This window comes from Balaenoptera physalus (genome assembly GCF_965194825.1).
Source record: "Balaenoptera physalus genome assembly, chromosome: 9".
NCBI lineage: Eukaryota > Metazoa > Chordata > Mammalia > Artiodactyla > Balaenopteridae > Balaenoptera > Balaenoptera physalus.
In genome coordinates this window covers 39228180-39245985 of record NC_138888.1, presented here as the reverse complement: position 1 = coordinate 39245985, position 17806 = coordinate 39228180, and the positions used below count along the sequence as shown (strand labels likewise).

Here is a 17806-nt window from a genome sequence, read left to right as displayed (position 1 = left end):
ACAGCTGTTGAAGGTCAACTGAACCTACTCATTAAGGTCTCTGCCCTCTCACGTGACCACTGGGCGTCAACCCCCGCAGAGGTCTTCTTCCTCCTCCCCAGCCCCAGGCCCGACGGTCGTGTGGAGCCCCGGGACAGCAATAGGTCTCCCAGGCCCGTGGCCGCGACCCGCGATGGCGCTGCTGGGTGCGCTCGTCTGCTGCCTGCTGGCTGCCTGGCACTGCCGCCCCGGCCTCGGACTGCCTCTGGCTCCCGCTGGCGGCCCGAGTCCCAGTCCGGCGGTGGGTGAGTCGTCTGTACCCTTTTCCTCCCGGGAGCTGCCCAGGAGCGGCGGCCAGAGCGCCTGCGCAGAGCCGAGAAAAGTGCTTGTGGGCAGCAGTGGCCCCGGCCAAGGCTCTGGGCTGCGACTGCCCCTGCAGGGCGCGGGGAGGGCGAGGGCGACGGAAGGACACGAGCGCCAGCTCGGCTCGGCGGGGAGGCCGGGACTGGCTGCGGACAGCGGGGGGCGCTGCTGCTCCCGTGCAGTTGTTTTTGCTTTGTGTCTCCAGGTGTGTTTTGTGCCCGGGGGAAAGGAAGGAAAACCTGGGTGTCTCAAGGGAAAAAGAAGCTGGGGGCTGGTACTCTCACATGATTTCGGAAATGCTCTGGGCAAAAAATGCCTCCTGTGTGTTCAAGAGCCAAGTCCTCATGACTCAGCTGTCAGGCAGTTGAAAGCAAGAACTGTCAATCTGGTTTCCCAACTGTCAGTGGTAACAAGAAATTGTCCTCAAATACTTATGCATGCTGCTGGCTTCTGCTTTCATTAAAGCTGTATTTCTTTAATTATGTGGCTGTTTAGGATTTTGAGATAAAATGTCCTAGAATGCAGGAGGCCAACCCATGGTAAATGCGCCTTTTGGTTTTAAGGATCTGATTGCTGAAGGCCTCAATGAGAGCTTTCTGGGGTCTAGTGAGTCTCCACTTCACACCGCCCTGTTTCTGTAGGGAAGCTACACCTGGCGGAGAGAGAGGGAGAGGGGGAACCAAGGTTCAAAGACCTGCTGAAGTGTCCATTCAGCAGGTTCACATTGGATATATTAATTTATATGCTTTCCACTTGATGTGACCTTCCCTCTCCCCCTGATCCCACCCCAAATGCTAGGACTTCTTTACACCTGGTGTGTGTGTGTGTGTGTGTGTGTGTGTGTGTGTGTGTGTGTGTGTGTGTGTGTGCAAATTCCCGGTCTCAGCGCTCTGTCCTGTCAAGTCCCAGTGGTCAGAGGACAACAGCCCAGGGAGACTTCACCTGGTTGTGTTTGGCCACAATTTTTTAGATTTAGTTAAGTCAGGACCTGATGGAGTATTTGGTAGGAACTGACATTATAAACAAATAAACAAAAACACCTATTTTAAACAACAACCATAGGTCCAAACATCTGAATTATGATATACTAGCTTCTTTGGGATACATTATCCCACAGATAAGATTGTTTTGAGCATTTATCTAGATATGTTTACAACACACACACATATACACATATACATATGTGGGAATCTTTTTAAAGATTATCTGCAGAACAAGAAAGCAATTGTTGTGTAGTGAAAAGAACATTGGACTGCGAACCAGAGAAGCTGAATTGAAGTGTGGGCTCTGCCACAGGCCAGGTCTCTGGCCTTGGACACACACACACACACACTCACAGTATTTTGTATAAATTTCATTAGAGGTTGGAGGTGAGGCCTCCAGCGGTTCATTATTCATAAATCCCAGGTTAAGAACCTGTCAGGGCTCCATTCTTGGCTTCTATTTAACGACACCCTTCAGTGCACCTAAATAATTATTCCTCACTTATCTGTCTAGCAATCCAATGTAGTGGAAAGGGCGCTAGACTGCAAGTCTGGAGAGACTGGTTCCATTTCAGCTTTCATTACTGAGCCACCATGTGATACTGAGGAAATTCTGAATCTGCCTGTGCCTAATTAAAGAATGTTTGTTGAGGACCTATTATAGGTCAGACGTATTCTAGATGCTGGGGATATATAAATCCAGGTAATAAGTTACATCAGAGGAATGTGTCCTTAATGTGTTTCCAGTTTTGTTTTACAAAGTTTAATATATTAATAATTTCATGTCCCTTACTTGTCACAGTATCCCCTATAGGTGTAGCTGTTATCTATCTTACATGAGGCAAGTGAGACGGAAGGACTTCTTTTTTCTGGAAGGACATTTGAATGTGAGCACGCACAGAGAGGTACTGTGTGCAGTGCTTAAGAGCCGTGTGGACTCTGGAGTCAGATTTCCTGAATTGCTGTCTTGGTTCTGCTGCATATGACATATGTGACTTGCACTTAATTTCTGAGTGCTGCAGTTCCTTACCTGTAAAATGGAAATAATGGTCAGTTAATACACGTAAAGCGTAAGAAACAGCATTAAACTTACAGTAAGTACTCAGTACATTTCAGCTATTACTTGGAAATGAGGAAATTCAATCTCAGATGCAGGCTTGACATTACAAATGAATAACAATGTAACTAATATTGAGCTTACCAGATGCCAGGCTCTTTCCGCTACTAAGTCACTTAACCCTCATTCAGTAGACAATATTATTCCCATTTTACAGATGAAACAAGCCGAGATCATACAACTAGATTAGGAAGAAGAGCTTGGATTTGAAGTAAGGCGGTCTGATTCCGGAACCCCCATCCTTAACCATAACACTATGCTGTTCTGTGTGTAGTTTACTACATACCTTAACATTCTATGAATAATAATATACATATTTACATACAATAGAGATGCAGTATATATTTATACCCCAAGGAAGGGCAGCCACCAGGATGATTCTGAGCTGTCTGCCAAACCACTTTATGTGCTGGGTAAAGTATGTCCAAGCTGGAAAAAGAGTTGGAGTACTTTCTGCATTATGGAATAAAATAAATTACTCTTGGCAAATGTTTTCAAATTGGGTCTGAAGACCAAGTAATTGACCATAAAGACTATTTAATGACTACTTTGTTCTGGATCTTCTGTCTACCACTTCTTAACTGTGAACTTAAATGTGTTATAAAATTACGACAACTTTGCGAAGAAATAACATCCTAAATATAATACACCTTTTCCACCTTAAGTTAACTGCTTTCAATTTTCTACTTTATTATCCAGCTTTGGGTTTTATCCAAGTGTTTGCTCAGGTGCATACTTAGTTTTTATCATACTTAGCTTTTGTCATTTGTATAGATAAAAGTTTGCATTCTACTTATTTGCTCCATGCTTCTGGTGTAGTACTGCTGCTATGTCACTTCTGATGTTTCCTATTGTAAATTAGTCCTAATCAGAGTGAGCTCCAAATTCAAAGCGTGAAAAAGTCTCAATATTAAAACAGTTTATTGGCTGCATATGAGAAGGCAGCAAAATCACTGAAGATATATGTAAATTAAGTATAAACAAACTTGAGGGCCCTTCAAAATGAGGGGTCAGATTTTGTCTCTGCCATTTATTAAGCTGTATATACTAGAGCAAATTTTCTAACTGATCCAGCATTAATTTCTCACCTCTAAAATGAGAACAGTGATTCCTACTTCAGAGAGTAGTTTTGAGAATGAAATGACACAGTATATTTAAATTGCTTATCACAATGTCTGGCACATAGTAAATACTTAATAAAGAGAGATACTACTATGATTAACCTGTGTTTCCTTCAATGAAAGAATCTTTCTCAAGATGATTTCCAGTCAGGGGTGCTATCAAGTGGGTCTTGGACTTCTCCCTGAAAACCCAGTGGGAGCATCTTCTTTAACAAATGCTTCCCTTAATATTATAAACATCTTATACAAGTGTATGATAGAAGATGTTCCTCTGTTAAATAGCTTTTAAGAACCTCTGGCAGTGGCTATTTTTGGCTGAAAGCTAAACTGAAGACTCTTTTTTCATTAATGTTGAGAGGCAAGGTTTTACAAGAAATTAAGAGTGAGATTTTTTAGTTACAAGTTCTGCAATCTATTCACTGTGTGACCCTAACAAAACACATCCTATTTTTTGTCCATTTTTCTACAAGAAGAAAATAAATAAATTCTAAAACCTTAAATTCTACAAGGAAGGAGACATGCTGGTAAGATACAATATGGGATTATTATTGACTTCCCAGAAGGATGTCTCCATGTATATCACTATGCAAACTTATGTATGTCATGTAGTCTTTGTTAAGTAGTCATGCTGTGAGTGACTTGACTTCATCATTTCTGATGTGTGTAAATAGTAAATTTTAGTAAAGTCTTCCTATTGTCTTTAGAATCCTTATTTCTGATGGGGAAAGAGTGTATTTAACTTCAGGGCATATGAATATTTAAATTACTAAGGCTTTCTTCTATCACAGGGTGGAGCAACAATCTCGTCTTACTGTAAATATTGGTATGGGAATTCCAGAAGAGAAGTAGATTTAACAGCATGTATTTTCTCATCAGCAGGACAGTTTTGGCATGTGACTGACTTACACTTAGACCCTACTTACCACATCACAGATGACCACACAAAAGTGTGTGCTTCCTCGAAAGGTGCAAATGCCTCCAATCCTGGCCCTTTTGGAGATGTTCTATGTGATTCTCCTTATCACCTCATTTTGTCAGCATTTGATTTTATTAAAAATTCAGGACAGGAAGCATCTTTTATGATATGGACAGGGTGAGTGATTATATAAATACCCTTAGTTACTCAGTATGTATCTACAGTGTCCTAAGCTTCATTAGAATGCCGAATTTCATAAGAATATATATTACGTTTTAAGAATTCTTGGGGTTTAAAAAAATACTAGATCAAATTAATCCACATTATTAGGGATAAGAAAAACTTTAAAAGACCCAGTTTTGTTTCTTTGTTTGTTTATTTAGAATACAGGCTCTAGAAATATGTCCATGTTAACTAAGAGATGAAGCCATAAACAGCGTATTTGTGTCAGTGTCTTGAGGTGTTTATTAATGTGATAATAGGTCTTGATTAAATAATCCAAAAACAAAAGGCAACAATGGGAGTTAACCTGTGATAGCGATTTTACAAACATCATCTTCTGGTGGTGTAATTAACGAACTCCATCCATCATGACAGAGTGAAAAGGCCTAATATTTCCTGGACCTGCAATAATGACAGTGGCACTGTTTTAATTTATACATTGTAACTCATTTAATCTTCACAATAGATATTATTATTCCCATTTTACAGATAAGGAAATGAAGGCACTGAGTATCTAAGTAACTTGCCCAAGTGCACACAGCTAGTAAATGGCAAACCTGGCACTTTTGGCCCTGGAATCTGTGCTTTTAATTGCTAAAAATTTTTGCCTCTTATAAATCTTCAGTCAGGCAGTGAAACAGACTGAGATTTCCAGTTTATCTTTTGTATTTCACAAATTTTCTTTTTTATAGGCTTCTCTGTGGGACAAAGGTAAAAGAGTAGTTTATCAACTCTTTATCATCTGTTGATTTATAGTGGCATTTGACAATGACAATACAGCAAGGCGTTACACAGGAGTCTAGTGACTTTTTATAGAAACTGATTTTGTTCTCTACGATTCTGTCTCCTTTTCAGGGATAGCCCACCTCATGTTCCAGTGCGTGAACTCTCAACAGACACGGTCATAAATGTGATTGCTAATATGACAACCACAATGCAGAGTCTCTTTCCAAATCTCCAGGTTTTCCCTGCACTGGGTAATCATGACTATTGGCCACAGGTAAATCTGACCACAGCTTCTAGAAATGCTTAAAGGATTTTTTTCCATCAGTAGTGTCAAAATTATGCTGATAACTAGCTGATGATAGGGCATGGGAGGGGCGCTCACGGAGGTGGAGTTTGCTCTTAATGCTAACCATGGAGGAGGGCAAGACAAGTGCTTTGGGGACTTGAAAGGGACTCCTAATAGTTCATAAAAAGTTATATCCATAGTGAGATTTTGGAATCAAATTACCTAGTTTGTGAGTTATTAATTCTTGATTTCTTTTATATTCTTCCTCAGTTTCTCCTTTCTTTTGAATAATTTTGTTCATTTGAATTTCCATGTTCAGGTTAGCAAAAATGGTTAATGTTGACAAATGTTTACATTTTTCAGAATTTCTATTAGGCATGCTAAGCTACCCATACTCTGATCTAAGCTGGATTGTGATTAAAAACAAAAGCATAGCAAATCATCATAAGAACCAAAAAAGGAGGTCCATGTTCAAGATGTGATTCAAGGCAGAGAGCATGTTCAGAATATTTTTTTTTAATTAATTAATTAATTTATTTTTGGCTGTGTTGGGTCTTCGTTTCTGCGCGAGGGCTTTCTCTAGTTGCAGCAAGCGGGGGCCACTCTTCATCGCGGTGCTCGGACATCTCACTGTCGTGGCCTCTCTTGTTGCGGAGCACAGGCTCCAGACGCGCAGGCTCAGTAGTTGTGGCTCACGGGCCCAGTTGCTCCGCGGCATGTGGGATCTTCCCAGACCAGGGCTTGAGCCCGTGTCCCCTGCATTGGCAGGCAGATTCTCAACCACTGCGCCACCAGGGAAGCCCCAGAATATTTTTAATGCCTGTTACGGCCCAGCCTTCAACCTATTAGAGTGGCTGTTTATTAAACAGCCTGTGCGTAACAATCGGATAGCAGCCCTGGTTACAGGGATCTGCTATAGCAGTGTAGAATCTTAGATTTGTTCAGATTCAAGAGATCTTAGAGATTGTTGTTTAGTTCAGGGCTTGGCAAACTAGGGCCTGTGGTCCAAATGCAGTCTGACACTGGTTTTTGTAAATAAAGTTTTGCTGGAACCCAGCCATGGCTGTGCTTTCTGTTTTGCCTGTGGCTGCTTGTGTACTGTAACAGCAGAGTAGAATAGTTGCCACATTGACTATATGGCCCACAAGCCTAAAGTAATATTTAGTTTTTGACCCTTCATAGAAAAAGTTTGCTGACCCCTTGTCTAGATCAACTCTTCATTTTACCAAAGAGAAAACTGAGGCCCAGAAATGTTAAGTTGCTTGTTCCAGTGCTCACAATCACTTAGTGGGAGAGCCCACATCCTGGATCTTTTGTGTTCAGTTAAACAAACATCCTTTCACACATCCTTTACTCTTGCCAGACTAACGTATCAATATTTCCTAAACATTATATTTACTTTCATGCCTTTCTTTGTCTACATTTTTCTTTTGGTTTAGCATATCTTTTCCATCTCATGTCAAAAGGCTGCTTAATGATGGTTTTGATTATAATAGTTAATTAATGTGAATAATGTGACTTTGAAAAGTTGCACTCTGTGATGAGCTTAAGTTTCAAGTGACTTCTTGAGCCCGGCTTCCTGTCTTGAGATGAACAATATGGGAGTCTTTGCGAGTTGGCCTTTCAACCAGTGGTCAGCTTTTGTTACTGTTGAGATGTTAGACTACACAGAGCAGAGGCTTGGGAATGGGCAATCTCCAGGAATCAGAGGTTACACACATTGTTTTTATATGCTTTAGGTGACAGGCAGACTGTTGTAATGGAAAACGTGTAGGTTTAGAGTCACATTCACTAGAAGTTAAAAACCTGTCCTGGGCTTCCCTGGTGGCGCAGTGGTTGAGAATCTGCCTGCCAATGCAGGGGACACGGGTTCGAGCCCTGGTCTGGGAAGATCCCACATGCAGCGGAGCAACTAGGCCCGTGAGCCACAACTACTGAGCCTGCGCGTCTGGAGCCTGAGCTCCGCAACAAGAGAGGCCGCGATAGTGAGAGGCCTGCGCACCACAATGAAGAGTGGCCCCCACTTGCCACAACTAGAGAAAGCCCTCGCACAGAAACGAAGACCCAACACAGCCATAAATTAAATAATTAATTAATTAATTAATTAATAAAATTAAAAAAAAAAATTGGGTTGGCCAAGATGTGCCTTTAAAAAAAAAAAACAAAAACCTGTCCTGTCCTTCTAATAGCTTGAGCAACTTGGATAATGCACATAATTATCCCTGATCATTTGTAAACAAGAGCAATAATACCTACTTTGCAAAGTTTTGGGGAGAATTACTGACGCTATATGGAAAGGGCATAGTTTCCTACCTGGCACATAATAAGCCCTCAGTAAGTGTAGTGGTGGTTTTGTAGCATGAAGCAGTGACATGGGACACATGTTTCCTAACTCCTCTGAGGATTGGTTTTATTTTACTTTTATCTCTGCCTTCTTTTTGCAAAGCCAAATCTTATAATAATTCAAAGATATAGATGCTATCCAACGTCTAAAATATATCCGATTATATGTACAGCTAGGATAAACTGGCAGCCTTTATACCTTAAACAGTTAATTTTTTTCTCTTCCTAGCTTATGACCTTATATCTGAAAACCTTCTATTATTCTACTGCCATCCTTCCATCCCAGTTTCAGGAAGGTCAGATGTAACATGAAAGCCCTACAACAAATTCTCCTTGAGACTTCTCATATCTGAGATCAAATTCCGGTGAATGTTAGTAACAAATAAATCAGATGTGTTATTTCTCCACTAAAACCCCATAAACATGTACTTAAACATAGCTACATAAACATACAAATACAGATGCAAATTCCCACCCATTACATCAGAAGTAGATATTTGTGTGGACAGCCCAGGGATTTCTTTCCATTTCCACTCAAGGAAGCAGTCTGGGCCAGGGTCCTCAGGTACTCACACTGGCAAGGCTGGTGCCACCAAACTGGTGAGTGGGTCACTTCCCATTGTGCAATAGATAACTGGATGTAAGAGTGATGGTAGAAAGACCTGGGATTTAGACTCAGCTCTGGGACTGACCAGCGCTCCCTGGATAAATCACTTAACTTCTCTGGTGCTCATATTTTTCATACTTAAAATAGACAGAAAAATCTAGAGCAATGTTTATAAAATTTTGATTCTACATGACCATACCAGTATCTTGGCATCCATCCCAATATAAACAAATGGCTAAGATATTAGGTTTTTGATGATGATGATGATTACCAATTTTTAATCAGAATTTAGATTGGCCTAAGCCATTGTGTAATTTTCAGACAGATGACTCTGATTGCTGACACAAATTGAAAATATCCTTTGGATAATCAGTTTCAGTTAAAAGAAGTAATTTGCTTATTACTTGCCTTGAATATATTTGTATTTTCATTATGTATTAGGCACATGTATTAGGAACTGATGTGACTTGGGTGTCATCTTAAAAAAAAAAAAACTAAGAATTTTAATTAATGATGACAGGGAAACTCCTTTAAGAAATAAGTCTATGTTACCAATATAGAGAAGGAAATGAAGAGAGTGAAGAAAATGGCTTCAGTTTTTTAATATAATTTTTTGAAACAAAAACTAGGAATAATTACCCAATTTCACAAATGATTTCTGGGTTTTTATTCAGTATGTACTTTCTTGAAGTTTTTTTTCTTCCCTAGAGCTTATGTCACCATAAAGATACTTTATTATAATATGATAAAATAGGATGATAAAAATACGGTATAATGTATTATACATATATTATTTAAAAAATCAGAACGTTATGATTTAGGCTGACATAAAGAGACTTCAAATCAAAAACATGTTTTTCTCTTTCTAACTTACTTCACTCTGTATGACAGACTCTAGGTCCATCCACCTCACTACAAATAACTCGATTTCGTTTCCTTTTATGGCTGAGTATTATTCCGTTGTATATATGTGCCACATCTTCTTTACCCATTCATCTGTTGATGGACACTTAGGTTGGTTGCATGTCCTGGCTATTGTAAATAGAGCTGCAATGAACATTGTGGTACATGACTCTTTTTGAATTATGGTTTTCTCAGGGTATATGCCCAGTAGTGGGATTGCTGGGTCACATGGTAGTTCTATTCTTAGTTTTTTAAGGAACCTTCATACTGTTTTCCATAGTGGTTGTATCAATTTACATTCCCACCAACGGTGCAGGAGGGTTCCCTTTTCACCACACACTTATAGCACAGGGAGCTCTACTCAGTGCTCTGTGGTGACCTGAATGAGAAGGAAATCTAAATAAGAGAGGATATATGTATACGTACAACTGATTCACTTTGCTGTACAACAGAAACTAACACAACACTGTAAAGCAACTATATACTCCAATAAAACAAACAAACAAAGAAAAAATCAAAAACATGTGGTTATAAGTCTTCTTTCAAGAAGCTAAAAAGCTTTATACTAGTATTAACATTTCAGAGGACTTTGTTTAATTCTGAAATCCATCTCCTAGGCATGCTACACCAGGTCCTACATATTCAGGCTCAAATCTGCCTTCAGTGTCTCTATAATAAGCATATTCTCACATCCATTCTATACCCCGGTCACGCTGAAACAAGGGCTTGTTTCTGTATACGGCACTGTGTTGGTGTCTGGGCCATTATTTTTGCTTCGATTCCCTTTCTTGTCAACTTGATGAAATCATTATTCAAGTTCTGGTTCAAATGCTCTTTTCACTCTCCCTGCTGACTCTCTGGGCTAGACTTGATTGTTCTTGCTTTTCCACTCCCAGAGCCCTTGTAGTGGTGCCTAGCACATTGTCTTATAGACGATTGGTTGCATTTTGTCCTCCATCTCCCCAATTAAGTTATAAATCCTTGAAAATTAAGTCTTTCTAGTATTTCCTGCATCTCCAGATGCCTAACATAGCAGTAACTGCTCAAGTGATATTTAAATTAATCCATCCATATATCTTTAGAGTTTCAATGGTGGATTATATTGTTTGTGGCCAGGATCAACTGCCTATGTTCACCAGCAAGGTGTACAGTGCAGTAGCAAGCCTCTGGAAGCCATGGCTGGATGAAGAAGCTATTAGTACTCTAAGGAAAGGTAAGTGAAAGATTTACTCATCCCTATTTTATCTCTATTTTTTATTTCAGTTCATGTTGTTTAGACTTAGATCTTTAATATTTGCTTGGGTGTGCCAATTCTGCAGAGCCTCTGTGCCCAGTTTTTCTGGAGGCCTTATCATGTTTGAAAGCCGGGGAGTGGCATGGATGGTGAGTAGGCCCAGGGTGAAGAAAACAGGGGCAAGGTCCCAGTGGCTGAAAGTGCCATGGCAGCAGGGTGTTCTGTCACCAATGGTTCACAGGTGTGAGTGGGGTTATACCTTTAAGCCTCGTCTCACCTGAGATTGTAGCAGCTCTGGTTTATCTGACATTTCATCCTCAGTATTCTCTGGCAAGATCCATGTGTGTTCCCATTCTTTGGATTTTAGATTTCACAATATCTCTTATCTTAATTCCCCAAACATACAAAAGTAGAAGTTGATGTATTAACCTTTCTTTTATAAAATTCAGTACCTCATTGTCTAGTGCCAAAACATTTAGTTATCTTTTCATGTGAATGTTGGATACAACTGTTGTTACCTCAATTTGTGGAAGTGGCAGCATTGGACTTGACACATAGTAGTTTTTCAATAAATGTTTGTTAAATCTGATTCTTATCCAATGACAGCCTATGTATGTGCAAACTAAAGAATAAGAAATAAGTATAACCTGCCTAAATGGCTTGAAAACCTTTATTAAGATTTTGCTTTCACAGTGTCTATGTATCTGTGTGTGTATTATTCTAGAATGTGTTTCAAATTTGTTTTTATAGGTGGCTTTTATTCACAGAAAGTTTCAACTAATCTGAACCTTAGGATCATCAGTCTCAACACAAACTTATACTATGGCCCAAATATCGTGACCCTAAATAAGACTGACCCAGCAAATCAGTTTGAATGGCTAGAAAATACACTGAACATCTGTCAGCAAAATAAGGAGAAGGTAGATGCCGTAGACTAACATCATCATGGGATAAACAGAGGGTTAAACTTGTATACTTATTAGACTTGAGTGGGGTCAGGTATTAATAAAAGAATTAAAATTTAAAGATGTTCTTACATGAAACATTTTGTGATTTGCCTCTGCTGTTGTTGCTTGTTTTATTTTGCTTTTAATGCTCTGGGGATTGGTTGACATCTGTTGATATTTTTAAAAAAATTTTGAGCAAAGTCACAGTTACCTTACATCATAAACCATGTAGTTCAAATAAACAAGTGCAAGTATAGGGCCATTAATAGTTTCATAATTTCATCTTTTTTTGGTAAATAAATAGGAGAAATGGTATATTTGCTTTCTAAAATTTAATTAATATACTTTCAGTCTTGGGTATCTAAATCATTTTGTTGTGAAAAATGTGCAAAAAGAGTCTCATCAGTCCTCTTTGTGTTTCTTTCTCCAGGTGTACATCATAGCTCATGTTCCAGTGGGGTACCTGCCTTATTCAAGGAGCATGACGGCAATGAGAGAATACTATAATGAGAAATTGATAGATATTTTTAGAAAATACAGTAACATCATTGCAGGACAATTTTATGGACACACTCACAGAGATAGTATTATGGTTCTTTCAGATAAAAAAGGTAATATAACATTCTATTTGCATCTCCTCAGTCCAAGATGCTAGAGCAAAATAGTGAATATCCATTACTTTTTACTGATCCAGTAAATTAAAAGTTTTATTAGATCTACCTGCCAGCACCTGCTTTTTCTCAGTACCCTCTGTGAGTGATGGCAACTGTCCAAATCATATTTAGTCCTGCCACTGGGTTTCTTCCTTTTAGCTCCACAAGGCCATCGTCATTTGACTGCTGTTGACACAAAAGCCTCTGAAACCCTCAGTTCGCTCAAATGTTCTTTTAGGTCCTCGAGTTTAGAGAATCACTCTTTTTTATTTACCTGCTAGACTCAAGTTTCCTTTGATATGACTAGATTTACTTCTCAGAATTTAAAGAGCAAAGCACAATTTACTGTTGGTTTAAAATAAATTAAGCTCCTACTTTTAAGTGCTTATCGACATTGTCATCTACTCAGCATTAAAAGAAAAAAAAAATAGAAGAGGCTCTAGCATTAAATAAGACAACGATTATCTATTTTTTTTTAAATTAATTTATTTATTTATGGCTGTGTTGGGTCTTCGTTTCTGTGCGAGGGCTTTCTCTAGTTGCGGCAAGTGGGGACCACTCTTCATCGCGGTGCGCGGGCCTCTCACTATCGTGGCCTCTCTTGTTGCGGAGCACAGGCTCCAGACGCGCAGGCTCAGCAATTGCGGCTCACGGGCCCAGTTGCTCCGCGGCATGTGGGATCTTCCCAGACCAGGGCTCAAACCCGTGTCCCCTGCATTGGCAGGCAGACTCTCAACCACTGCGCCACCAGGGAAGCCCAACGATTATCTATTTTTAAAGATAACTTCTGTATAAGGGCAAGAAAACTGAGAGTTAACAAAATACGAGTTCTGATTTTTTAGCAGTCAGCCAGTAGAAAAATCAATATGTATTTTTTTTTTTTTTTCAGTAATTGGGGAACATTTTTCAAATGCTTTACCTTCTTCATCTAGAATGAGTGGGCTTGGTAAAAGTGACCATTTTTCAGCATTTGATAGCTTTTTGACTCAGAAATTTAGTTCTATAATACAGGTGTCCCCAACCCCTGGGCTGCGGACCGCTACCTGTCTGCAGCCTGTTAGGAACGGGGCCGCACAGAGCGAAGCTTTATCTGCTGTTCCGCATCACTCCCCATCGCTCCCATTACCGCCTGAAACATCACCCACCCCCACACCCATGGGAAAATTGCCTTCCACAAAACCGGTCCCTGGTGCCAAAATGGTTGGGGACCGCTGCTATAACAGATATGTATAAAACATGGTGACACTTAAATTCTTATTATATAATTATTGGAATATTGTTATAGGTAGAGTACAAAAAAAACTAGCTTTGTATATTTTGTGTGTGTGTACTTGTAATAAGTTGGATAGTTTTATTATGAAAAATTGCAAATATATATATAGGTAGAGAGAATTATAAAACAAACCCCCATGTACCATCACTTATATTCACTATCTATCAAGATTTTGCCACATTTATTTTATCTATGATTCTTTATTCTTTTTTTTCTGAAGTATTTGAACATAAATCTCAAACATCAAATGTATTTCAGCCCTACATGCTTCTGTATTCATTGCTAAAATATATGGATAACTTACATAATAATAATACCATTAACTTACCTAACAAAATCAACAGTAATTCTTTTAATCTCTTCATAGTAAAACTTCCCCTATTTTCTCAAAAGTGTCTCTTTACTGTTGTTTCAGATCAGAATCCATCAAGCATCACACATCATTTGGCCGTTACTTCTGTTAACCTCTTAATCTGGAATTTGTTCATATTTTTAATATAGTTAAACTCAATTATTAAAAAAAATATGTTTATGTACATATATTTTGTCTAGGAAATCCGATAAATTCTTTGTTTGTGGCTCCTGCTGTTACTCCAGTGAAGAGTGTTTTAGAAAAACAGACCAACAATCCTGGTGTCAGACTATTTCAGTATGATCGTCGTGATTATAAATTACTGGTAAGTTGGTACAGTTTTAGAATTGACCCCATATTTATGCATATCTTTGTGGTTTTCATTAGTTTAGTTGAATGTTTTCAGCGCAGCTATTGTGAATTGTACTTTATGTTGAAATCTCAGGATGTTTTTCTTCCTTTTTATATTTGGAATGTCAGCACTTTCTAAGTGTGGGTTTATGAGGTTAGCCTTTGGGAAGCTGTTTCTGTCTTCTAAGGTCTTCACATTTACTTAGATAAGGGTTTCATTGGGTAGCGCCTTGTTTGTGGACTTATATACATTTGAAACTTTTCACTACTCCATATTTGTTATTAATTACTCTTCTCCAGAACACAGCTATGAAGAAGAATGTAGGCTCTGAAACCATACTCTCTCATGAGTGGTCTTACCCTACTTCTCTGTGTCCTAGTCTATTCTCCTTAAAACCGAGATTAAAATATTACTGACTTCACTGAGTTGCTGTGAGGACTACATGAACAGCTATTCTTAAAGCACTTGGAAAAATGCTTGGCTCACAGTAAACACTCAATAAATGTTGGCAAAATTTTTTTTGTAAAGAAAATAAATAGAGTTGGAACTTTGGAGACAAAAGTTCTCTGGAGCTGGTACATGACTCTATATATCAATTCAGCCTCAAAAGGCCAGGCATTTAGCTTATGGGTACTGCCCCTTTCAACAAATATAATTTGAAAAGAATTTCTCAGTTAAAGTCTTTATTGATGTAACTGTATTTTTCTCCTAGGTAAATTTAGTAGGAGATAGATTTGTTAATCCCTAGAGCATGTTTTTACAAGAAAAGATAGGGCAGGAAAAATCTGGTTTAATCCATAAACATTAAATTAAATGAGGAGATAAAACAATTGATAAAATAGTCCAAAGGAATTTTTAAAAATTAATTAATTAATTAATTAATTTTTGGCTGCATTGGGTCTTTGTTGCTGCACGTGGGCTTTCTCTAGTTGTGGCAAGCGGGGGCTTCTCATTGCGGTGGCTTCTCTTGTTGTGGAGCACGGTCTCTAGGTACATGGGTTTTAGTAGTTGTGGCACGTGGGCTCAGTAGTTGTGGCTCGCAGGCTCAGTAGTTGTGGTGCACAGTCTTAGTCGCTCCACGGCATGTGGGATCATCCTGCACCAGGGCTTGAACCCATGTCCCCTGCATTGGCAGGCGGATTCTTAACCACTGCGCCACCAGGGAAGCCCCCAAAGGAATTCTTTTACAACTATTAGTTGCTTATTTTTGGATCTGAATCTCAGATACACACACACACACGTGTGTGTGTGCATGTGTGTGTGTGTATACTGACATAGAAAGACGTACCTGATAGAATACTATATCATTTTTAAAAGTACAAAAGTTTGTATAGTTTAATTTCATTTTTTGAAAAAGTCAAAAAGATAGAAAAGAGGTATATATATTCTAAATACTTATATTTCTTTGTACATAAAGTCTAGAACAGCACACATACACTGGAGTGCTGGTAAATGTTTAACAGCTGGTTCACCGGGCGGGGGGAAAAGTGTTTTGATTTGTAGTGTTTGCTAATTTCCATGGCATAAATACTCCCATCATGGCCAATTTCAAGCTGCCAAAGTGATACCAACTAACTTGCAAGATGCCTGAAAATTTGACAGTCAGCATTTGTGGGCTGGTACAAGCCACCTCCTGCATATGACTGATTTATATACAACTATTAGCAGTGGTTACTTCTGAGGTGTGTGAATCGAAGACTTTTTATTTTGTAAATCCCTCTGTATAGTTGGATTATTTTCTATTACGTTCTTTCATTATTTTTTAAATGAAAAAATATATAGATTTTTCTATCAGGACTCTTTTTCTTTAAAAGCAATGCCCACTTCTTAAAATGACTATACTTTAAATTAAGAATCTCACATAAATCCTAATAAGAACTCTTCTTGATATGCAGTACTTCATATGCCAAAAAACGAACCAGGCTTTGTTACTCTTTTTAACTATAGGATGTGCTGCAGTATTACTTGAACCTGACAGATGCTAATCTAAAGGGAAAATCTAATTGGAAGCTGGAGTATAACCTGACCCAGGCCTATGACATTGAAGATTTGCAGCCAAAAAGTTTGTATGAATTAGCTAAACAATTTGCAATCTTAGACAGTAAACAGTTTATAAAATACTACAATTACTTCTTTGTGAGTTATGACAGTAGGGTAATTTGTGATGGGAAATGTAAGGCCTTTCAGATTTGTGCAATTATGAATCTTGATGTTATTTCTTATACAGATTGCCTCAAACAATGTTATATACAGCACAATCCGTAGTATTTCACAGTCTGTACTCATAGAAAATGTATCATTGCTCTGTTTCTGAGATCAGTTTGTGACAATTGTTATGCCAAACTTTGTGAGTTACTGAGTGGGCAGGAAGAATTCCTGTCTTTGCTTTTTTATGATGCCCAAAATATAGAGATTTTTAACATCCTAAATTTTTATTATATCGAATGTATCTAAACTGCCCATTACTAGAATGATGTTTGGATGTAAATACCCTATCTTCCAGTTTATATAATTACATCTAATTTATACTCTTGTTGAAATTGTCATTTATACAATAAGACAAATTACTTTTCCCTAAGTGTGATGAATTCTTTTTAATATGATAATTTTCAGTCTTTTAATTCATTCTTCTGGAAACTTCATGTGTAAACTGAGGTTCAGACAGTTTTAAGTATCATGAGGTTGACACTGTTTATGCACTATCTATGCTCTTGGGAAAACACCAAGGTCACATTAGGGCCATCTCTGAGTCTATGAAACATCACGGGACGTGACCTCACTAGCTGTCTTCATTCTGTGAGTGAAGGGGAGTCCTCTTTAGTACTAAGTTTTAAGGAAGAGAATGTCACAGGAGAATGGCTAAATATTTTATCAAACTTTAAAAATGCAGAAATAGTATTTATATGTTGCTTACAGATACATGTAATAGATCCCCCCAAAAGAGGTGTGTTGGTAAACATCAAATACAGGAATGTTGGAGGTTAATGAATGGGGAAGTTGATTGGGGAGAGATATATAAGGGGATTTAAATGTGTTGGTAAAGTTTTATTTCCTAGTTCAATCAATTTCCTAGTGGCTATGTTAATGTTAGCTCATTTTTCTTTATATATTTTTAAATATATTAAATACTATAGAGATCCAGCCTTTGAAGTTGATTATTCTGGCTCTTCTACGGAGAATGTTTCATAATGAAAGCATGGAGACACTGGGAGGGTTTGAAGTAGTGTAGTAGAGAAGGGATTGTGGGTGGGCTGAGGTGGTGGCAGTGGAGAGAAGTAGCCCTTTTGTGATATATTTTGTAAGTAGAAGCAGCAGGATTTGTTGATGGCAAGGATGTAAGAGATAAAGTACAGAGAGAAATAAAGGATGACTGCTAGATTTTTGGCTGGAGAAACTGGTAGATGGTTGTGTTATGAGGGAGTTGGGATT

At 38.5% G+C, this 17806-nt stretch overlaps 1 protein-coding gene and 1 long non-coding RNA gene across 5 annotated transcripts; both read left to right on the top strand.

Annotated features, from left to right (window-relative positions):
• The first annotated feature begins 149 nt into the window (after nt 1-149).
• SMPDL3A (sphingomyelin phosphodiesterase acid like 3A) lies at nt 150-17535 on the top strand. 4 transcript variants are annotated; one of them, XM_082474810.1, is made up of 8 exons: nt 150-284; nt 4440-4656; nt 5557-5701; nt 10683-10779; nt 11551-11720; nt 12178-12358; nt 14226-14350; nt 16325-17535. In XM_082474810.1, the coding sequence occupies exons 1-8, from the start codon at nt 173-175 to the stop codon at nt 16640-16642; spliced, it is 1365 nt and encodes a 454-aa protein (XP_082330936.1). In that variant the 5' UTR covers nt 150-172; the 3' UTR covers nt 16643-17535. The 4 variants fall into 4 exon arrangements, with proteins under 4 accessions (XP_082330936.1, XP_082330937.1, XP_082330938.1 ...); XM_082474811.1 differs by having other exon boundaries at nt 152-284; nt 4443-4656; XM_082474812.1 differs by lacking the exon at nt 4440-4656 and having other exon boundaries at nt 152-284; nt 16325-16955.
• LOC309666969 lies at nt 5708-7882 on the top strand. The gene is made up of 2 exons (XR_014267433.1): nt 5708-6212; nt 6514-7882. It is a non-coding gene; the product is annotated as an uncharacterized lncRNA (long non-coding RNA).
• Nucleotides 17536-17806: the final 271 nt, after the last annotated feature.